This window comes from Rhamphochromis sp. 'chilingali' (genome assembly GCF_963969265.1).
Source record: "Rhamphochromis sp. 'chilingali' genome assembly, chromosome: 19".
In the NCBI taxonomy this organism is placed as follows: Eukaryota; Metazoa; Chordata; class Actinopteri; order Cichliformes; family Cichlidae; genus Rhamphochromis; species Rhamphochromis sp. 'chilingali'.
This window is the reverse complement of record NC_137946.1, coordinates 18,842,930-18,866,220: the sequence shown is the minus strand read 5'-3', so window position 1 is coordinate 18,866,220 and position 23,291 is coordinate 18,842,930. Positions and strand designations below refer to the sequence as shown.

General features: G+C 37.7%; 3 protein-coding genes across 5 annotated transcripts; all 3 read left to right on the top strand.

Moving 5' to 3' along the window:
* Positions 1–11,473: 11,473 nt before the first annotated feature.
* coa4 (cytochrome c oxidase assembly factor 4 homolog) lies at positions 11,474–12,851 on the top strand. Of its 3 annotated transcripts, none has more exons than XM_080866038.1 (2): positions 11,474–11,592; positions 12,217–12,851. In XM_080866038.1, exon 2 carries the CDS (start codon positions 12,218–12,220, stop codon positions 12,461–12,463), a length of 246 nt encoding a protein of 81 aa, XP_080722164.1. In that variant the 5' UTR covers positions 11,474–11,592; position 12,217; the 3' UTR covers positions 12,464–12,851. The 3 variants fall into 3 exon arrangements, with proteins under 3 accessions (XP_080722164.1, XP_080722163.1, XP_080722162.1); XM_080866037.1 differs by having other exon boundaries at positions 11,480–11,592; positions 12,185–12,851; XM_080866036.1 differs by having other exon boundaries at positions 11,480–11,592; positions 12,182–12,851.
* Positions 12,852–15,430: 2,579 nt separating this feature from the next.
* Positions 15,431–16,393, top strand: LOC308387148 (olfactory receptor 1496-like; the record flags this gene model as incomplete). The annotated part of the gene is made up of 1 exon (XM_080867045.1): positions 15,431–16,393. One exon carries the CDS (start codon positions 15,431–15,433, stop codon positions 16,391–16,393), a length of 963 nt encoding a protein of 320 aa, XP_080723171.1.
* A 4,458-nt stretch (positions 16,394–20,851) lies between these two features.
* LOC308387146 (olfactory receptor 2AT4-like) lies at positions 20,852–21,832 on the top strand (the record flags this gene model as incomplete). The annotated part of the gene is made up of 1 exon (XM_080867042.1): positions 20,852–21,832. The coding sequence occupies one exon, from the start codon at positions 20,852–20,854 to the stop codon at positions 21,830–21,832; it is 981 nt and encodes a 326-aa protein (XP_080723168.1).
* Between the last annotated feature and the right edge of the window lie 1,459 nt (positions 21,833–23,291).

Sequence of the window (23,291 nt, the reverse complement as noted above, 5' to 3'; positions counted from 1 at the left end):
CTGTTGACAAGTAACAACCTATAAAAGTCCATAATTTGAAATGTGTGTTGTTATTCTGTCAAAACCAATTTTTTAGTTGTTCTTAGAGATTCGGCTTAATCTCATAACAATGTGCTACATAATGAAATGCAAGATTGCTGAAAGCACACTGTCTGAATTTTTCAGGCCTTTGTGGTGTTACTACGAGGTCCAGAATATGAATAATGGATGTGTGGATTTTAAGCCGTTGTTTACAAATGCAAATAAATGTGAAAAAGCTAATGAAATGCTAAATCATCCCCAGACTAATGGTTCGGGGGGTTGCCTTTGGGCAAACTAATTCTGTTCTTAGACATTAGAGAACACAAAGCATTTGATAACAACAGTAATAATAATGAAGGAAGACTGATGGAATATAGGGGATAATGTTATAATGAGACAAAACTGAGTTTCTTAACTTACAGTATGTGCTTCTGGTTTCAGTTTAAATGCTGGGCTTGTGTGCCTTTAAAAATCCAGAAGTACAAACCCACACAAACTTGACTAGAGCCAGTTGGGATCATATATTTCTATGATATTCACAGTTATATCCCCCATGATCAGTCCTGCTACTTCATTTAGTCAAAATATAATCTCCTTTGCAATTAATTTTATTCCAAACTGAAATCAACATAAATCAATGATCTTCCTAATTTCTGTTTAATCCCGACCTTGACTATGTCTCCTTTATCTTTCTTCTGCGTGTTCTCTGCCTCTTTGACCATCACCTTTTTCTATTTTCTGGAGTCCTGGGCCATAAATAAACAGGTGGAAACAACAAACATCTTATTTTGTCTTATTAAAGTATCCAGACTTGCTTCACAGCTCAGCGCTCTCGGTTTTCTTTACCTGTCATTTCTCCTCTTTTTGGTTTCTTCATTTTTCTACATTCTGCTTACAATATCAGACCTCCTCTGTACGCTTGCACCCCCACCCTTCCCCGCTCTGCCTATTCGCTCCCTCCGCTCCTCTTCATTCAGGTAAATGACTTTATCCAGTTGAGTGACTTTGTAAGGATGCAGAGACAGGGTTTAACTGAGCCCAGCAAAAGGGAGGGACAGAGGAAGAAAGATAAAGAAAAGGGGAACAGAGAAAAGATTCATTAGAGTTCTACTGTCCAGGCTACAAATGCCCTTGCCTTATGCAAAACGATGACTCATCGCCTTGCTCTATATATGAATGTCTGGGAAGCCAAACACAACTGCTGTCTAAGAGAGACCAAACAGCAAAAATGTTATCTTTGAATATTATTTAACTCAATCATGAGCACCTAAACCTTTTTAAATGACCTCTGTCATTCTTTCATAGGAGCATTCGGATGTCTCGCTTTGCAAATGCATCACTAGATGTGACAAAATCAAGATGCAATGAGTCACAATCAAATAAGATGTTTGCACCCTGTCTCTGTAAAACTGGTTTCCTGGTCTGCTGAGTGTGTATGGAGATGAGTCTGCCAGTTTGTATTCTGTTGATTACTGGTTATTGATTGCTTCTGTTTGAATATAAGAGAAACAGTTTGGCTTTGTAGGATTGTAGGATATGGGAAGGAGCAATGTTGCTGCAGACTGGGGTAGACTGTAAACACAAGCGAGTTAAACTTATTATAATGTCCAGCAGCTAAAGGGGGTTTTCAGTGGTAATGTGTTTAATGAGTGCTGAATGGCAGTTTTCCTCATGTGGAATAATGACCGAACAGAAAAAAATGACATGCTGTTACCTGTTTCTGAGTTTTATACATGCTATCTACTCAAACCCATAGGTAGTGTTTTTTAGTACACACAGGCTTTGTTCACTTTGTCTTTAGAATGACCGTAATTCCCGGTGGCAGAAATTCAACAAGATGTCTGAAATATTCCTCAGAGATTATTGGTCCATATTGACATGATAGCCTCGCACAGTTCCTGCATCCATGATGTGAATCTCCTTTTCAACAACATCCCAAAGGTGCCATATCTGTTGACTGTGGAAGACATTTGAGGATAATGAAAGTACTTCATTTTATTTGAGCTTTGTGACATGGCATTGAAATGTGCTCAGTTGATACTAAGGGACCCAAAGTGTGCAAAGAAAATTTCCCCACACCATTATTACACCATTGCCACCAATATGAGCCACTGACAGATGCATCATGGCGGGATGGAGCCATGCTTTAATGTTGTTCATGTCAAATCTGACCCTGCCATCCAAACGTTGCGACAGAAATTGAGTCTCTTCAGACAAGACAACATTTTTCCAATCTATTGTTAAATTTTTGTGACCCCGTGTGAATTGTAGCTTCCACATTTTATGGCCACAAGTGATTAACCTCAAATTGTTTCTTCAATTTGAGAGTCATAACTTTGATTTAGTAGGATTTCAGAAATTTTTATTTTAGTCCCTCTGTTTTGTATTGAACAGCAGGACTTACTGCTTCACTTTTTCAACCATGTCCATACTGCAGGAATCAGAGGACAGGATGAGGCAGAAAGGATTTTCCTCCAAACTATGGAAGGGGAGTGAATTTTACTGTTGTTTGGGGGGTGAGGTGGAGGAAGGTCAAACATCAGAACAGGAAAGTGAAAACTCTGAGCAGCTAAAAGTTTGATTTCTTCTTTTATCCTTTCAACTTATTTAATTGATAATATATATGCTAAAAATGCATTAAACTGTACAAGTCTCTCTTTTTCAGGCCATTATCTGTAAACTCTAGAGATGCTTGTGAGAAAAAAATCCCAGGAGTAGTAGTTTCTGCAAAGCCACTTCACCTTTCATCCCACACTACACATTTCTCCCTCGTTCTGATGCTCAGTTTGAGCTTCATGCTTATGCCCACGTTTACATGGCTAAATGTACTGGGTTACTGCCATGTTATTGGGTGATAACATTAAAAGTTTGCAAGAACAAGCAGGTGAATAGTTTTATCTAAAGAAGTGGTTGGTAAGTGTATATCTTAATTCATGTGATGCAATTAAGTTGTATGGAAATACCTGGCTGACTGATAGCATGTCACTTCAGTCAGGTATACTTTGGGGGTCAATATCTGCTACATTTTTTCAGCATTAATGATAATGACATGCACAAGGTTTAGGATTAGAACAACAGCAAAGCACAGATGTGCTGTGACAACAGGCATAATTCAAATGAGGAGATTACTCAATATTCTCGTGCCATACTGGTGCTTGATGAATCTGTTACATTTCATTGTTAGCAGAATTGGTTCAAGATTAGTCATCAGCCTCTAATCAACCTAGTTTGGGATACCTGAACTGTAATTTTATGCTGTTAATTCCACTGTAAGATACATGAACCATATGTGCTTTTTTAGCAAGAAGGTAAAATTCATTAAATTTTGCTCAAAAAATAGAACGAGATTAAAATGTTGCACATTTTATTCTGTTTTTTAAATAAATACAAATCAAGCACATTAATTTAGGATGTTTTTTGTTCTTTCTTTCTTTTAGACAAACATCTGCTTAATGCCTTTGTAATAGGACTGAGACTGCCATATCTTCTTGATCCTAGTGTGGAAAGCTTTTATTTCACTTGGTATTCAGCGGTAGAAAAGATGTATAAAGGTTTCATTATTCACTCAGAGCAAGTGTGCGCTTCTATCTGTCATCTCTTTTAGTTTTTCAAGGTCCACATGAAATGTGACTCCAGATTTAGAGTAACATACACTTTTAATATGTAAAATTAGCCTTTTAAAAATGGCTATGTTTACTTTAAATGACCACTTTTTAATGACACATCATTAGTGGCCTTCCCAAATATTTCCTCCCAGTTTTAATTGTTAGAGAGCAGGTTTGGGAATCCTAACAGGTTCTTATGAGATTAATTAAGGCAAAATTTAGACAGCAAAAGGTTTGTTTGTTACAGGCAAGGTCATTAGGCAGCATCCTGTAGTAATGTCATCACAAATGGAGCTCATTTGGGAAAATCCCAGGAGTCAGAGAAGCAGAAGCGATTTTTTTTGTCCAGGGTCACTGTGTCCTGTTTGATTTTTTTATGCACTCACAGGGAATTCAGTGTATCTCGTATCCCATTGAATTACTTACTTTGTATATATAAACCTAATGTACAGTAAAATGTGATTAGTATGAGACACAATTAATATGCATACAGTATATCTCAGATAATTATTAAACGATCCAATAATCCCACCCTAAACACACCACAGCTATCTTTTTTAAATTTCCTGAACACACTGCATTATATTTACAAACCATTGGAAACACTTAGGTGAGATAAAGGTCGACTGGTGTTTGACCAAGAGAACAAATTCTTTCTTAACAAGCTGTACAGCTGTCAGATCTTTACACCAGTTAAGACCATAAATCTTTGATACTTACTTAATATTTAACAATAAATAGTCAGCAATGTGGGCACCACAATGGTTAGCACAATTGATTTGCAGCAAGATATCCTTGATTTCTCCTTTTATCCTTCCAAATTTCAGTCCTGGCTTTAAAAAAAAAGCAAGCATGGGGAATTTCTGTGTGCTTTTTGAATGTGTCCCCCAGCTTCTCTCTGTGAGCTCTAGCTACCTACCACAGTCCAAAGACATGCGTGGGTTAAGGTTTATTGGTGATTCTAAATTTGCTGTTGATGGGAACAGTTGTCTGTCTCATAAGCTCTGTGACACACTGGCAACCTGTCCAGGGTCTACCTTGCCTTTTGCCCAATGTCATCCAGCCCCCCTGCAACCCTGAATTGGATAAGTGAAAAAAATGGATTGGATGTATTGAGTGAGCTCAGGAGGAAAGGTTTTGACCTTACTGTAGGGCAAACCTTAATTCCTTAGATTTCACGCTTTAATTTCAATCAATTTCTTTCCAGTGGGGGCACAGATGGTCACTTCAGAGTCAATAATTTGGTTAACAAGGACCACCAACATCTTTCACATCTCAAAAATGGTGGAAAATGCTCTAGTCACCACTAGAGCTTAAAAAATGGGTGGTTCACATAAAAATTATGCTTAAAAAATAAAACTCCCAATTCAGCTTATATAGAAATCACATAGTTTTCAGTTATGCCATTGATTGCTTAGTATAAATTTTTTTTGCAGTGCCAGCTCATCAAGAAGCTTTTGAGTTCGAATCCACCAGCTGACTTTTTGTGTGGAGTTTGCACGTTCTCCTTGTCCCTGCATGGGTCCTGTCTAGCACTCTCCCACAGTCCAGTGATATAATTGTGAGTTAATTAGTGATTCTAAACTGGCTGTAGGTGTGAATAGTGTGTCACTGTGTGTCGTAGCTGTGATAGACTGCCTTTCACCTTCACATGACCCTCAATAGGACAAATAGTTAAAGGCCTTCTTAAAAGGCCCACACATTTAGTGAAATTCACTAGTTACATAAGCTTCACCGTGATGTAAAAAAAATAAAAAATAACAATTTTGTGTAAAGTCCTGACTTCATCAGACAAACAACTTGATGTATTTTTCTAATTCTCCTGCTTAATGTGGCAGAATTCACCATTGTGGCTTTGGTTTAATTTCAGCAAGTCACAATAATATTTATGTTTTTCATCAGTGAGGCACTCAAAAGAAAGCATTTAACTCCTACTATATAAAAAATTATTCATCCTAATTACTTGGAAGTGAGTGCTGATCGCTCATTAAATTGCATTTCAATTCATCACACAAGCATCTACAGTAGCTCTGCTAATTAGCTGTCAGTGTACGTGTGTGTGCGCATGTGTGTGTGTGTTTCTTATTCAAATGCTTGCGTAAAAGAAAAAAAAAAGCAGTCTCAGCAGTGTGAATATTTCATGCTGTCCTTCACTCAGGAGAAGCTGCTGATCCTCTGACCAGTCATAACGGTGCGTGGTGCGTTAGCGGACAGACTGAGACTGCATCAGCTCTGACAGCCTGTCAATCAAGGTTTTTGATGTATTAAAGAAAGCTCTTTGATCTCAGTAGAGGCTCAACCCAACTATCACAACATGAATTTCAGCTACAACCACAGTACATGCCTTTACAGTATAATGGATTTGTATGCATTTACATATATATTCAAAAAAAATTATAAAAAAATGAAAGTTGTGCAAGTTAAGAGCCAGTTTCATTCAAGTAGCCTTGAGCAAACACTGAATGCTAAATATGGTGTGTTTCAACAATAACAACACACTGGTCATTCAGAATCTTATAATACAGTCACAAAAAGCATTTAGGACTGCAACAATCTGTCTCGATCCTTCAGACTCAGCTCAGACATTAAACTGTTAATTAGCATCCTCATGTGGCCAGCTGGACAAAATGCACCTGCACAAAGTCAAATGTAATGCTTAAAATATCGTAAAGTTCAAACATTTAAAGATGCGAAGGAGAGATTTAAGGAAGAAATATGTCTTGCTATAAACTTCTTCAGTCGAGATAAGAAGCTATAGCTTAATTTAACTAGCTATGTGTTAACCACTAACAGCTACATCCCACCAATGCTCTACAAAAGAAACTGGACTAAAATTAAGATTTATTTTCTTAACATCAAAGAAAATATAAAGAATGATTCTCTTTATTGTATTTGGTTAATTTTGAATAGCCTACTGCTGTTTTTCTTTTCTTTGCGCTTGACTCTAGGTTACATGTGGAAAAATGTCTATATGTGTGGTACTCGTCAGTGATTAAGTCCAAGTTTCTACCCTTCATTTCCCAAACAATGCATTGAAGTAAACTTTTGTTGTAAGTGTTGATTTCAGCAGAGTTAGAAGGAATGTGTGGGCCTAATACGGGTGAGTTACACCTGGGCTGACTGTTATCCCCCCAAGTGAAAGTTAATTATTTTTGAGCTTCATGCTTCAGTTTCATTTAATCTTTGTGCTCATTTTATATCAGGTCTCCTGGAGTGAAAAGAATCATAAATCAACGTCAGGATTAGAGAAATTAGAGAAGTGTCTGCCATAAATCATAGATGATGCTAGTTAGAACCACAAAAGATGAAAAATACTTACTTTATAATACTTAAGCTATTGATAGCGTTTTAAACTTTTTTGACATTAGTATGTCTTTCATTTTGACAACACATAGCCCACGGCCATCTGGCCCGTGTTATTGATCTAAAGCAGGGGTGGACAATCTCAGTCCACGAGGGCCGGTGTCCCTGCAGGTTTTGGATGTGCCCTCGAACCAACACAGCTGATTTAAATGGCTACATTAGCTCCTCAACATGTCCTGAAGTTCTCCAGAGGCCTGGTAACAAACTAATCATGTGATTCAGGTGTGTTGACCCAAGGTGAGATCTAAAACCTGCAGGACACCGGCCCTCGTGGACTGAGATTGCCCACCCCTGTTCTAAAGTGTTCCCATACACGGGTTGGACCTCTCCTCTGTGGCAGTGTTAATTGGGGAGCAATGTCTCTGATCAGGAGATATACTCATCTGTTTTTACCAATTAACCTTCTTAAATCAAAGCCCAACATCATACGATTGCTTGAATTAGGATTATCCACAGTTTTATTGCATAAATTAGCTAAGGTCAGTTCACTAGTCAAAGACTGAGCTGCCCTGTCTCTGATCCACCTGTGTTTACTTGAGTCTGACAGTTTCATAAGATAATCATTTACAACAGAATCATTTCATCATCAGTGATTAAATGAGGAAAAATGAAAAAGGACTGTGTCTCTTTAACTCCCAGAGTCTTTCTAATGAGTCCCCCTTCTTTTAACATCACTGGGGAATGAAGCTTAAAGGCCTGACTGGAAACAAACACTGTAGTCTAATTAATCTCTTCTGTAGTTCATTAGAAGTGGCAGGGGATATGGGAATGCAAGTATTTCAAAGAGACAGACTTGCAAACATCAACACTGTTTAATAAACCCTCGACATTTGAAGGTAATAATTACAGCATCCCATAATAACAGAGTACGAATGATAAATAATACAAAATATAAATAATAGAAATTGTAGTTCAGCACCAATCCTTTACTTATTGTGAGTTTCACATTAGATTTTAGGAAAATTTTAGCATTTTTTTATTTTTCCTGTTGTCAAATACACCTTAATCCTCACCAAACATTTGTGAATCGTCAGTATAAATGATCATCATTATTATTTTTGTGATTATAGAATTTATTTTACTGTCACAATGGGGTTCTCAAATCCCATTAGTCACACCTTATATTTGTATTTATGTAATTGAAAACTAACTGTTGGTTCACAGCAAGAAGGTCATGAGTTCGACTCTACTTCTGGCCTTTCTGTGTAGAGTTTGTTTTTTTCTCTCTTGGTTGCGCGAGTTTTCTCCAGGTCCTCTAGCTTCCTCCCACAGTTCAAACACATGCAGTTAGCGTGATTAGGTTAATTGATCATTTTAAATTGCCCATAGGTGTGAATGTTTGTCTCTCTGTGTTAGCCCTCCATCAGACTGATGATCTGTCCAGGTTGCACCCTACTTCTCGCGCTATAGTAGCTGGGACAGGCTCCAGCTTCCCCACAACCCTGATAAGGATAAAAGGACGAGGATGGATGGATGGAAAACCAAGTACATATTTATTTCATTGGAATTAAGATGATAAGTAGCAGCAAGGAGCTGCTAATCATAGAAGGGTAGGCATTCGAAATCAAAGCCATGGTCTGCTGTTTGGCCAGCATGGCAGCTTTGCTGGCACTGGGTCATGATCTCAGCACAGCAGCAAGTCTACAACAGGATGGCTGAAAAAGAAAAGAATAAAACTGTTGCAATGGTCTGGTCAAAGTCCAGAGCTCAGCCTTGACTTTAAGAGCTCAGGATAACTGGATGCTCCCAAACTCCAATGAACTGAAAAAACTGTGCAGCAAAATTCTTCCACAACAAGAAACTGACAAAGTCAAACAGAAAACAACCACTTCAGCTTATTGCTTCCAAAGGTGGCTCTACAAGCTCTTGAATCATGGGGTGTACTTTGTTTTTCTGCTGCTTTCACTGCTTCTGCATTTTGGCTTAATTTTTGTAACCCATCATTAATGTAAGTTGCTGTTAGTATTTACCTAATTTTAAGAACTGCTAAGGATCAAATGATATTTTTAATCTAGTGACAGGTAAAACCTAGAATTGAAAGATAGTTTGCTTTCTTTTTCACATGACTGTAATTAATCTCAGTTATATGTATAATTCTCAAAATTGTAGGGAAATTGGTTTAAAATTGAGGCCTGAGCACACTGAGAAATATAATATTATGTAATTTTTATTTTTGCATAAATAATACAAACACAGTAATTTTGCCCAAACAAACGTCTGTATGAAATGACTAAATGGCTAAACCTGATAAAACTAACAATGAATGCAGATCCATTAGGACTTGGATTTCTGCACCCACGAGAAACTCTGTCTCAAGACAAAAATGATCCTCTCCAGCCTCCTCGACTCCTGGGAGCCCCACTAATGAGTCCTTATTTGTGATGTCATTTCCAGAGGATGCTGGCTAATGACCTTGCCTGTAACAAACAAAGCTTTTACTGTTCAAGCTTAGGCTTAATTAATCTCATCTGCATCCATTAGAAGGTTTTGCTCTCATGTAATTAAAGCTGCAGTGTAAAGGGAAAGGATGTAGAGTGATATTAATGACTCATTAGTGTTCTTGAAAAGCTCAAGTAAACCTCTAATTGTCTAATAGTCATCTCGTCTTTGAAGAGCTGTAGAAGATAAGCCTGTAATCTCAGTTGCTGCACACAATGACCCGCTTTCTCAAGTCACACTTTTTATAATGTCTTTATAATGACTGTGAAAAATAATAGGTGCAAAAGATTACATTGTGCTCACACTTACTTGCTGTGGTGGCAATTGGCATAAATCATGTGCTGCAGACAGAATTTACAAGAAAGTGATAACTTCGCTAGAAATTTGAGTTTTGTTTTTGTTTTTCATAATTTGAGGGCAGATCAGAAAATTCACAATTTTATAATCACTCATAAAATGTTATATGCTATCACATTAGGAAATGTACCATCCAATCCTGGAGTACAGTAATGTACAGAACTCTGTCCAGTTCTGTAACAAACTAAGTACACCTGATGAGTCAGTAACTTCAATATAACCACGTTTAGAAGCAATAACTTAAAGTAATCATTTTTTGTATGATTTTATCAGTTCATGGTCAACTCCTCTGTGTACTCAGAGACATCAGGTTGCCTGTGGCTGCAAAACAAGACCAAATCATTACCCCTTCACCACCGTGCTGATAGTTAGTATGAGGCTGTTTGTGCTAATATGCTGTGTTTTGTTTTGTTGTTTTTTTTGCTGAGATGTTCACTCGTTGGAAGTTTGTGGGTTGTGTTAACACACAGACCAGGCCTGAAAGCTGCCAAGATGTCTGCTTTTATAGAGGTGCTCGCACTTCCTGACGACCAGTTTTTCAAGTCTATTTTAGCAGCTCCTGACTGGTATACCTGCTCTCTTGATTACTTATATGTAATTTGTTTTCCCCTTCCCTACACAGAGTCATGTGAATACTTTTATAAGTAATTTTGAAATGACCTTGAGACCACCCCCAAATATTAATACATTATTAATAATATAAAAATATATGATTACAATTTTTTCTAATTATACTGCCATCAGCTTTAAGATTGACATGTTACCTGAGGCCTGTAGAGTCTGCAATATTGCTTTTTTTTTTTTTTTTTCATTTTCTTTGACCTCAAGTTGCTGGAACATCCACTCCTGGGAGGACTGGTAGCTGTGTTGGATGTTTTCTACTTGAATAGTGTCTGTCATTTCAAATGACTAAATTGTTTGGAAATGGCTTTACAACCCTTTTCACTTGCTTATCTAGGATCATTGGTGGTTACTGCTCCTCCTTGGCATTATGAACATACCTGAACATTCTTACAAGAATGCTTTTACAAGCATGTCAACCAACAGGCTATAAACTGTTAGGCTTAAAACTTTCCATTTTGACAACACATATAGTTAGGGTTGGCTCAAGTGACCCTGAACCCTCCCTTAGTTATGCTGCAATAGGTCAAGGCTGCTGAGGGCTTCCCATGAGTGTTTCTTATTCACTTGCCATTTTCCCTTGGGGTCTTCTGTGTCTTTGAGACGTATCTCAACAATATACATTATCCCTCCAGCATTTGTCTTTTTTGTTACACTAATTGGCAACATCATAGCAAACAGGATAACCCTTTTTGTGTTCTCTATCTCCTCCTAGACAAGGGCACTGATCTTGATGAAACTTTGCATAAACATTGCCAACAATTGTACATATTTGTACAGCTGACATTTCAACTAAACGCTGAATGGAGTTTCACTTAGAAATTAATTAATGTATCAGTAACATTAATCAATGTATCATTAATTATGCATTTTAATTTGAATTAGAATGGTGTGTCATAATATAATATATCAGCAGTTCTACGCTGACCCTGAAAACAGACCTTTTTTTTTTTTTTTTTTGCATTATCACTAATTATTAGTGATAGAAACCAATGACGTGCACGTTCTCGCTGCTCAGCGGAACCAAAGTCACCAGCGACGGAAGTACTTTACTGATACACTTTCGTCCGTCACTGAAATGTTACCCCCTGCAGCGTCCGTGCAGGTTGGTTGTAAAAAGCCTGAAGTTATGAAGATTAGGACAAAAGTGCCTCGATAGAGACATTCGCCGAGAGACAATTAATAGGTAGGTACAAGGGGTAGTTTCTTTATCCTCATAGGTGTTTAACAGGCGTTGTCCAGGAACACGAAACGACGGCACAGCTGTGTTGTAACGTCAGTGTAGCTAAACGTCCAGGGTAGCCTGACACTGTTTAGGCCAACGTTGCTTAACTAATTTAAAGTTGGAAGAGTTCAGTGTTATTTCACTCAGGTAAACATTACCAGAAAAAGAGTTATAATCAAAGTTTTGTATTTTGTATTTACTCTTTTTATCTTTCTTTCAAAGTTTGTTTGATGATCTGAAACGTGTGACAAGATGCAAAAATACTTTTTCTCAGCACTGTAAATATTGAATTGATATTTCACAACTCGGGTCAAAACACTGAATTCTGAAACAAAAAAGCATTTGTATAGGTTACAAAGGACCTTTAGAAAGGGCGGATGTATAAAAGTAACCACAATAATTCATAAAAATGACGAAAACTAACAACTGTATTATTAGATAAAACTCCTAAGATACAGATCTCTCACATTACAGATTTTAAGATGCCTACAGGCCTGAGCAGTAGCTCTTTTGTGTTCTCATTATTAATAACAGCCTGTATTCTTGTCAGCAGTGTGACTGAGTCAGGACGTTGTATTCACACAGGATGGCGTCACCTCATGACCGCAGCCGTAAAGATGATGAGGATGACCCTGTTGAACAGATGATATCGCGCACTGGCTGCGCTGAGCTTCACTACGCCATCCAGGAATGCATGGCTGAACATCAGGACTGGCGAGCATGTCAAAGCCAAGTTCAGACGTTCAAAGACTGCATGATGAATTTCCAAAAGGCCCGAAAAGAACAGCTGAGGCAGCGTCAGCCGCCCTCCACCAAGTCTGCGGCCAGCTGAATACAGAACATCTTGCAAACACATACAGTGCTATGTTTGGGACTTGACTGACAACCTTAAATTGCAAAGACTGTACCTAATTTAATCATTAGAATTGAAAATAAAGCTCTAGCAGTATCATAAAACCCCTACTTACAGTCTCAAGTGTGTGATTTAGAGCCTGACTGATAATTGGGATTTAATAGGCAATATGAAATATCTCTTAGCTTCAGTTAGCTTGTGTTTAAGTGTGTATGTATGTAAAGAAATGCCATACTATGTGATTTGTGAATCAAAGTGCATTTGAAAGTTATCTTTTCAGGTAAAACGCTTTATTTTTGGTCAGTAATGTATTTTCTTTAAATAAAAATGAAAAGATTGTTTTCAGTCTTTTTATAGTAGCATGAAATTACCATGACTCTTGCCACAAATACATTTTTAGGGGAAAATCTGAAACTTTGGTATTTTTCATGACTTCAAGCCAAAGCAATAAAACACCCCTGGAATCTTTGGTGTTTAGCTTTAGGTAGATACAAAACTGTGCAAGCCACAGATATGAATAATGGTCTGTAAACTCTTTGAAATGAAAAAGTTTTGATGTCTCCTCTATGAAATCACTGTCTAAGCATCACAAGCAAAACATTATTTCAAGCCATGGGTGTTAACCCCCCCCCCCCCCCCAAAAAAAAAGAGTTATACAGAGTTTATTAAGAGTTCTCTGGAGAGAAATTTGCCTCAAAAGTGTTACAAATGTGTACAGCATGATCCACAAGCATAAGCTAAGATTTACAAATGTGTGCAGTAATTTGTGTGTAACTTTTGAGGATTCACAAATGCGTGCTGCAATTCATCACACAAATACAAAGCAATTTGAACACACAAAACTATTTTACAAATGTGTGCATCAAAGCCTGTAAGAAAAAAGGATCATTTACGCACAATTTATTGATTTCGGCTTCACGAGTCTGTCAAAAAAACTTCTGTGCATGTCCTACATGCAATGTGAGTTTTGAGACAAATTTCACACAAATCGTAAATATGTGATCAACTGTGTACAGATCTGTGCACGGATCCAAAAATGTGAGCTGTATTCGTACAGTCCCTATCAAAAGTTTAAGACCACTTAAAAAATACAGCTGATCAAAAGTTTAGGAACGCGTGCCTTTAAAATGCCAAGTCTGTGCAAAACTGTCGATTCATTGTCATTTTCTGTCAGGTAGTCACACTGTCATGATGTTCTGATGGGAATGACAAAAAAAAAGTTCCCTTTTTGAACTTGGTCGGGTTGTTGAAATGCATAAGTAGGGTCTCTCGCAGCGTGCCATCACTACTGAGGGGGGATGCAGTAAGACAGTCATTTGGAACTTCTTAAATGATCGTAAGGGGTATGAAACAAAAAAGTCAAGTGGAAGAACCAAAAACTTCACCAGTACTGAGCCAGAGGATCGAATTGGCTGTTCGTCAAGACACTGGACGATCCTTGTCCCAAATTAAGGCCGTTACCTGTGCCAACTGCAGCCCAATAACTATCAGATGGCATCTGAGACTGAAGGGCTTCAAAAACAAAAAAAAAACATCTTGCAAAGGCCTCGTCTCTTTGAACACCACAGAACTGACTGTTTGGACTTTGCAAGAGAGCACCAAACATGGGACATTGAAAAGTGGAAGAAAGTTTTATTTCACCTTGATGGTCCTGATGGTTTCCAGCGTTACTGCCATGACAAGCAGATCCCACCTGAGATGCTTTCTACGCATCACAGTGGAGGGGGGGCCATAATGGTCTGGGGTGCTTTTTCCTTCAGTCGAACAGTAAAGCTTCAGGAAGTGCAGGGGCGTCAAACGGCTGCTGGCTATGTCCAGATGTTGCAGAGAGCATCTCTCATGACTGAGGGCCCTCATCTGTGTGGTAACGACTGGGCTTTTCAACAGGACATTGTACAGTACACAATGCCCGCAGAACAAGGGACTTCTTCCAGGAGAATAACATCACTCATTTGGACCATCCTGCTTGTTCCCCTATTCTAAATTCAATTCAGAACCTTTGAGGATGGATGGCAAGGGAAGTTTACTAAAATGAACAACAGTTCCAGACAGCACATGCCCTTCGTGTCGTCTTCACCACTTGGAGAAATGTTCCCACTCACCTGCTCACCTCATGGAAACGCTTGCATCAGCTTTAAAACAGCCTGTTTCGATTTAAGTGTTGTTTTCAATAAATTGCATGCTCAAATAAATGTTTCGTCTCACTCCCATTTCTTCTTGTTGTATGTTCAAGCTCTACTTGGAACCTTGTTAAGATCCAACCATGCAAAATATGATATATATTTTTTTTCAATTTTTCAAGTAGTCTTAAAGTTTTGATAGCGACTATATCTGGGATTCCTCTGTATTCTCTTCATGGAGTTCTCTCTGTAGCTTCCAGCAAAATCCAGCTGCATCAGAAAAGAAGAGGTTGAACTACAAATGTGGTAAAAGCTTTAATGGGCTAGTAGAACTGTTGTTGGAAAAAAAAGTGTAGGGAAAGCCACAGTCAGACACAGCTTTTTAAATGAGTCCTGTGAGAAACTTCAACTTAGAAAACATTAAAACATTAATTGGAATTAGTTTATTTTAAGGACAGGAAAAGTTTGATGATCAAAGTAAGCAACAATTCTGCTCTCTATGGATCCAATTACTGCAAATAATTGGATATTGTTTAATGTTTTTCTCATTATATTGTAAGCATCACCTCATGAGATCAGTATAGGTAAACTGTATATATTTCGCTGTAAAGAGGTCAGACATGCAGCCACATGCTTGCAGCCTGTGCTGTCCAATCCTTTCAGAAAACATCAGGTGAGCTGCATTCACTCCTTTAACACATGCATGACTTCAAATGTGCTCATTAAACTGCCATGTGAATTGTACCTGTAATTTAACGTAACAATATGATTTTCTGTTCCTTAGACTAATAAGGTAGTCCTCAAACACAGGTGGTGGAGTTCAACTATGATTTTTCAAAGGGCTGTTTTAAACAGCTCTGCTATCATTCATCCTCCAGGTTTCTATATCATTGGATTTGAGACATTTCCTTTCATCAGTGTCTACTTTATCTTCCTGGTGTTTGTTTATGGTGTTACAGTGCTGTTTAACATTTTGGTGATTTATGTCATTGCTTCTACTCGTCGTTTGCACACTCCAAAATTTTTGGCTGTTGTCAACCTTGCAGTTATTGATCTGTTTCTTAACACTTGTACCATTCCCAGCATGATAAAAATATTTCTCATCAAAAACAACTTCATTCCATTTAACTTGTGTTTGCTACAGATGTATGTTTATTATGTGTTTGTATCTTTGGAGTCATTTGCTCTTGCTATACTTGCCTATGACCGGTTAATTGCAATATGTTTCCCTCTGCGTCAAAACTCCATCAACACTGTGAGAAGCATGTGTTGTACTATCAGTATAACATGGTTTCTTGTTATGGGAGTAATTGGATTTACAACAGGTATAATGACTCGACTCTCTTTTTGCAGGTCTGTGAGAGTGTTCAGCTATTTCTGTGACTATGCACCTGTGTTTCGGCTTGCCTGTAATGATAACACAATGCAGTGGTTTGCAGCTTCCTTTCTCAGTGTTTTGTTACTTTTTGTCCCTTTTACTTTCATTTTTCTGTCTTATGTCAGCATCCTGATGACAGTGTTCAGGATGAAATCTGTGGACAGTCGGGTGAAAGCTTTGGCCACGTGTGCTGAGCATCTCATTCTTGTTGCTATATTTTACATTCCTCTTATTGTTATTTTCACAGTTGGTTTTTTTCTGGGTGTTGTTAATCCAGATCAGCGGGTTCTGAGTCTGTCGCTGGCCTCATGCATCCCACCTTGTATCAATCCTGTTGTATATTCTTTGAAAACCAAAGCAATCAAAACCAGAGCACTGAAACTGTTCAGAAAAACTAAAGTTAATGCATAACATAATAAATAGACTGAAATAGTTTGAAATGTCAAACTGATTTCACGTCATGGGGCACATACAGCCCACTTTGTTCTTAAATGGGCTAGATGAATGAAACTGTCCTTTATTTCAGTGTATAAAGTTTTAAATACAAGAAAACAAGGTGGTATTTTAGCTGTATGTCTTAGTTTTCTACATGTGTAGAGTTAAAGAAAAAGTTCTGGTACCTTATTGTCCAGACTGTCCTGTATTTATAAAACAAAGGTTATCTATAGGTGGTGAAAAACAGGAACTTTTCTGTCATTTAATCATTTATCTATTACTTCTTCTGGTTTACCATGATTGGCAATAGGGGAGGGGTTTTTTTTAATAGGAAAAGCTGTTAATCATATGAAAATAATGTTTTTCCTTCCTTCACATGTTCTAGCCTGGCTGGATTATGCTGTTTTGTGCCCCCATGCCTTATATTTGAAACCTTTAGTTTAGAGAATCAGTGTCAAGAAGGCTGACAACAGGGTAATGTGCTGTAAACCTGAGTCTATAATGTTTACATCATTCAAGAAGAGGAGCGACAAAGTCTGTGATGTCTTTACTCTTAAACTACTTAAAGTACTACTTATAAAATCCATCTATCTCACTATTCTGTTAATTATGTTTTCATATTATTAATTTGGTGGCTTGTGTGAATTTTTTTCATAATACTTACACCATTTTTATGAGGTAATAAGTAGCATTGTGATAAATTATGGAACTTTAAATGTGAATATTGAAGTTTTAAAATTTGGATTAATTTGAAAGTTTTTTTTATGAACCAATCAGGATTTCACATCTGTTATTTCAATAAGGAGAGCTTGTTAGAAGGAGATTTACACATAAGCTTCATTTAATTTAACTAGACTAATTTTGTGACTAAACTAACTAACTGTCACATCATAAGTAACACTCCATATGTATACAATGGTTAAAATAAGTATTGAACTTGTCACCATTTTCTAAATATATTTCTAAATATATTTATTTATTTATTGACATAACATTCTCAGCAGATGTCGGGAAAACCCATCCAGTCCACACATGCAAATTAATCAAACCACAGATGTCCATAAAATATGTGTAATTAGTTAGAAATGACACAGTACTGAACACATGACACGATACTGAACACATGACGAAAGGGAGGTGCAAAAAAACCTGACACCAGCTGTAATCTATCAGTGATTAGTAAGCAATCCTGCCACTTTGTGCAAATTAATGTCAGCTGGTTCAGTCCCAACTGATGCTACACAAGAAACATCTCATCATGGGTAAAACCAATGAGTCCTTGACCCTTGCAACCTTATTGCACCAAAAGATACAGATGGCACTGGCTACAAAAGAATTTCTAAACTACTGAAGGTTCCAGCGAGCATTGTTGGAGCCATAATCCGGAAGTGGAAAGAACACAATTTCTCCATAAACCAGCCACGACCAAGTGCTCACCGAAAGATTTCACACAGAGGAGTGAAAAAAATCAGCAGTTACAATTGTGTCAAAGAAAACAATGGCCTATATGCACACTCATGACACAAGATTCCATTACTAAAGAAAAAGCATGTTGCAGGTGCTTTTTCAGTTTGCTGAACAACATTTGGACAAGCCTGTAAAAGAATGGGAGGATATAGTCTGGTCAGATTAAACAAAAATTGAACTCTTTGGATGCCATAATAAACACTATGTTTGGTGGAGAAAAGGCAGCACATATCACCCCAAAAACATCATACTAATTGTGAAGTTTGAAGGTGAAATTTGGAGGTGGGAAAATCATGGTGTTGGGCTGTGGCACTGGAACACGACACATTACTGAAGGAAGGATGAATGGAAAAATGTAACGAGACATTCTTTATAAAAATCTGCTGCCTTCTATCAGGATGATTAAGATGAAACATAAGTGGAAGCTTCAGCAAGACAATGAACCTAAGCGGACAGCCAGGGGACCTCTCTGTTTGTTTTAGAGACAGAACACAAAGCTGCTAGAATGGCCAAGCCAATCACCTGACCTGAATTCAACTGAAAATATGGAGAGAACTAAAGGTCAGAGTTCTTAGGAGGCAACCTTCAGAATTTGAAGACTGTTTGTGTAGAAGAATGGGCCAAAATCACAGCCGAGCAATGCATGGGACTAGTTTCTCCATACAGAAGGCGTCTAAAAGCTGTCATTGTCCACAAAGGCTTCTGTATGACATATTAAAGAAATTTCAGTTAGCGTGTTCAGTACATTTTCCCTTTGTCATTACTCATTATTGCAAATAATTTAAGGAAATCTATGGTTTTTGTTGCTTTGCATGTGTGGATGGGATGAGTTGTTACTGACATCTGCTGAGAATTCCATGTCAACAGCACCTTTAGCAATATATTTACTTGGAAAATTGTTGATGTATATATATTTCGCCAATCTCCAAGCTTCTCTGGGTTCTGGAATATTTATATATTCAGAGAGCACTTAACCGTTTTTATTTACCAAACATCCATCCATCCATCCATTCGCTTCCACTTATCCTTTTCAGGGTCGCGGGGGGCGCTGGAGCCTATCCCAGCTGTCATAGGGCGAGAGGCCGGGTACACCCTGGACAGGTCGCCAGTCTGTCGCAGGGCCAACACACAGGGACAGACAACCATTCGCACTCACATTCATTCACACATTCACACCTAGTGACAATTTGCATTATCCAATTAACCTATCCCCACAAGCTGCATGTCTTTGGACGGTGGGAGGAAGCCGGAGTACCCGGAGGGAACCCACGCAAACACGGGGAGAACATGCAAACTCCACACAGAATCTGCACAATTAAAGTTTGGTTTCATTTTTAATAAAATTGTGACCTGCATTTTAATTGCGTTCCTTGTTTTTAAGTATGAGTAGTAAGCAAATTTGAGTTATATTTACTTCATGTCCTATTTAAGTGAAGTATTATTCAGTTTTGACGTTAAATGAACAACAGCTCTGAGTTAGGTGAAGGTGGAGGAGGTGGTTGAAGAGTACAGGTCGAAGAGGAGCTTGTTGATGAAAAAAGATTAAATTTCATGAGTAAATCAGTGTGTTCGGTCAGAAGGCTTTAGTGCTAAAGTCACTGGAAATATTGGCTGAAATACAGAGACCCCATGAGTTCTTTTAACTTTGGCCAGGCCTGGCAGTTGAACAGGCCTCAAGGAGTGTAGCTTTACATAGTTCTTCTTTTCACATGTTTTTTTCCCCCCAAAAGACTAATAAACTGCATTTCTTTCAGCATCCCATTTGGACATATATTTTTTACACTTCACTCAGTAATTCATACAAACCAAGTTGCTCTCCACCGGTTTGTATCCTGCTCCACTGCAGTATGAATGTCTGTGAATGTTAGATAGAAAACACTTACATAGGAAAAGAACAGAAAAAAATGCTTGTATGAATCAGTGAATGAGACAACTTGTATAAAATCACTCTGAGCACTCAGAGTAGAAAGAACCAGCATAAGAACCAGTCTATTTACCAAGTTTATAAAAAGGAAATTCAGATTTCATTCCACATATTCCTTATTTAGCACTCCTACAGATTCAATACATACAGACTTCTATGATTTTATCATCTCTAGTACCGTACCGAACCCTGTTACTAGTATTAGCATTTTCCATAGAATTATGTCTTAATTACTTAGAAACTGCTTCCCTGTAGACTTATTCATAGTGCTATTTCTCATAGAACGACATCACATATATAATATTATACTATAGTATATAGTAAAATATTACATACATATATAAACACAGGATAGTGCAAGAGCCTCCTTAACATCCGTTTTCATTCAATATATTCAGACTTTCATTCTACATATACGTATATTATATTCCTCGTCAAACAAGAGGAGAAAAGCAACAAATAGTTTGTCCATTTTGTAAAACTCTGACATTTGTTAAATAAACAAGGTTGTTTGGACTAATGTTAAGAAACTTTCCTTGGCTTTTTTGTCAAAGAAACATTATTCCCATGTTTACAACCTCAATAATATTTCAGCAACTCCCCAACTTGGTCAGACACATTTTAAAATGAGTCCTGTGAGACGCTTCAACTTAGAAAACATTAAAACATTAATTAGAATGAGTTTGTTTTGAGGAAAAGAAAAGTTGGTGATCAAAGTAAGCCACAGTTCTCTCTCTATGGATCAAATTAGTGCAAATAATTGGGTACAGTTGTAAGCATCGCCTCATGAGATCTGTGTAGAAATACTGTATATATTTCGCTGTAAAGAGGTCAGACATGCAGCCACATGCTTGCAGCCTGTGCTGTCCAATCCTTTCAGAAAACATCAGGTGAGCTGCATTCACTCCTTTAACACATGCATGACTTCAAATGTGCTCACTAAACTGCCATGTGAATTGTACCTGTAATTTAACGTAACAATATGATTTTCTGTTCCTTAGACTATTAAGGTAGTCCTCAAACACAGGTGGTGGAGTTCAACTATGATTTTACAAAGGATTGTTTTAAACAGCTCTGCTATCATTCATCCTCCAGGTTTCTATATCATTGGATTTGAGACATTTCCTTTCATCAGTGTCTACTTTATCTTCCTGGTGTTTGTTTATGGTGTTACAGTGCTGTTTAACATTTTGGTGATTTATGTCATTGCTTCTACTCGTCGTTTGCACACTCCAAAATTTTTGGCTGTTGTCAACCTTGCAGTTATTGATCTGTTTCTTAACACTTGTACCATTCCCAGCATGATAAAAATATTTCTCATCAAAAACAACTTCATTCCATTTAACTTGTGTTTGCTACAGATGTATGTTTATTATGTGTTTGTATCTTTGGAGTCATTTGCTCTTGCTATACTTGCCTATGACCGGTTAATTGCAATATGTTTCCCTCTGCGTCAAAACTCCATCAACACTGTGAGAAGCATGTGCTGTATTGTCAGCGTATCGTGGATTATTAATATGGGAATAACAGCTTTTGCAACAGGTATAATGACTCGACTCTCTTTTTGCAGGTCTGTGAGAGTGTTCAGCTATTTCTGTGACTATGCACCTGTGTTTCGGCTTGCCTGTAATGATAACACAATGCAGTGGTTTGCAGCTTCCTTTTTCAGTATTTTGTTACTTTTTTTCCCCTTTACTTTCATTTTTCTGTCTTATGTCAGCATCCTGATCACAGTGTTCAGGATGAAATCTGTGGACAGTCGGGTGAAAGCTTTGGCCACGTGTGCTGAGCATCTCATTCTTGTTGCTATATTTTACATTCCTCTTATTGTTATTTTCACAGTTGGTTTTTTTCTGGGTGTTGTTAATCCAGATCAGCGGGTTCTGAGTCTGTCGCTGGCCTCATGCATCCCACCTTGTATCAATCCTGTTGTATATTCTTTGAAAACCAAAGATATAAAAACCAGAGCACTGACACTGTTCAGAACTAAAGTTAAAACTAAACTAACTAAAGTTAATGCATAAAATAACAATCAATTCTAAATCAGTCTTTGTAGAGCTTGTAGAGTCTGCTGTTGCTGGATATTAGCTCTGCCTTAACTTTAGTAGATTATAGGATTCTGCAATGATGGTCTACTGTCAACTCCTTTTTCCCGTGAGTCTTCAAACTCCTCCATAACAACAATATGTCTCAAACATGTGCTTTTTTTTCTTCTGCAGGAGACATGTTACAGATGTATATGATATAAAATTAAAACATTTTAAATACTACAGTAGTTATAATAGTTGAAATAGTTGAAAATAAATATCCTACAATTGTAAATGTGCACAAATTATAGTATGTAAACTTACTCCGCATTAAAAAAAATAAAATGTACACTTCTCCCCAATTCATCTAACTAAGCATCATTGTCCAAATTAATCAATCATTAACACATGATCTGTTTCAGTGTTTCATTCAAACTCGAGTGTCGTACTTACAAATGTAACAAAATTTACGTTTTTTTTAGATAAAGTAAGTTTGATCAATTAGTTAGCTGAGTATTAATTTCAGCTAACATATTTAAGTGTACTACAGAGCATTAAAACACATTACTTCAAAAGTTGCTTTAAATTGTAAATTGAGTATCATTCTACGGATGTCTTTGGCTAGAGTTTAGGGTGGCCTTGTATACATTACACAGCACAGTGGTGGACTGTATCTTTGCTTTGTGTTAATTATTATTTTTCGTCCCCTTTCTTTCATTATGCTAGGTTCATGGTGAAATATTTGGACAGACAAGTGAAGCGTCTTGATGCATTCTCAATCATCCAGGAAAGTAAATCTCCAAAAGTTGATTCTGTTCATCTGGACATAGCGTTTTGTGGGAGAAATGTTTCGTCACTCATCCAAGTGACTTCTTCAGTCTCAGCTGACTGCAGTTTTCCCCAAATCTTATAAACAGTACATTTGCATAATGACTGAAACCAGCCCACTGAAGGAACAATGGGCTGGGAGGTCAGTTCCTTAATCATAATTATGCAAATTCTCATGACCATTGAACAACAACCACTGACCAAAACCTGCTGATCAAAGACCACTGATCATTGGCCATGAGTACCATTCACAGAGAGTTGGGGAATGGCTGCAATCACAGCATTGTAAGATGGTGAAAGATGTACCCTTAGGCCCCCTCCTCGATTCAGAGATGGTCTTTCCCTTTTCACGTAAATGGCCTCCTTGACTCCGCGCTCAAACCAGTGTTCCTCCCTGTCCAGGATGTGTACATCCTCATCATTGAAAGAGTGTTCACTGGCCTGTAGGTGTAAATAGACTGCAGAGTCCTGGCCTGACGAGGTAGCTCTTCTGTGTTGTGCCATCCGCTTCGCCAGAGGTTGTTTGGTTTCCCCGATGTATAAATCCTGGCAATCCTCCTAGCACTTAACAGCATACACTGTTGTTACATACATACTGTTGTATGTTACTCTGTTTGTGTCGGGGGAC

Excerpts from the sequence above, each read along its gene's own strand:
- coa4 (XM_080866038.1), top strand. The coding sequence starts at position 12,218 with ATGGCGTCACCTCATGACCGCAGCCGTAAAGATGATGAGGATGACCCT.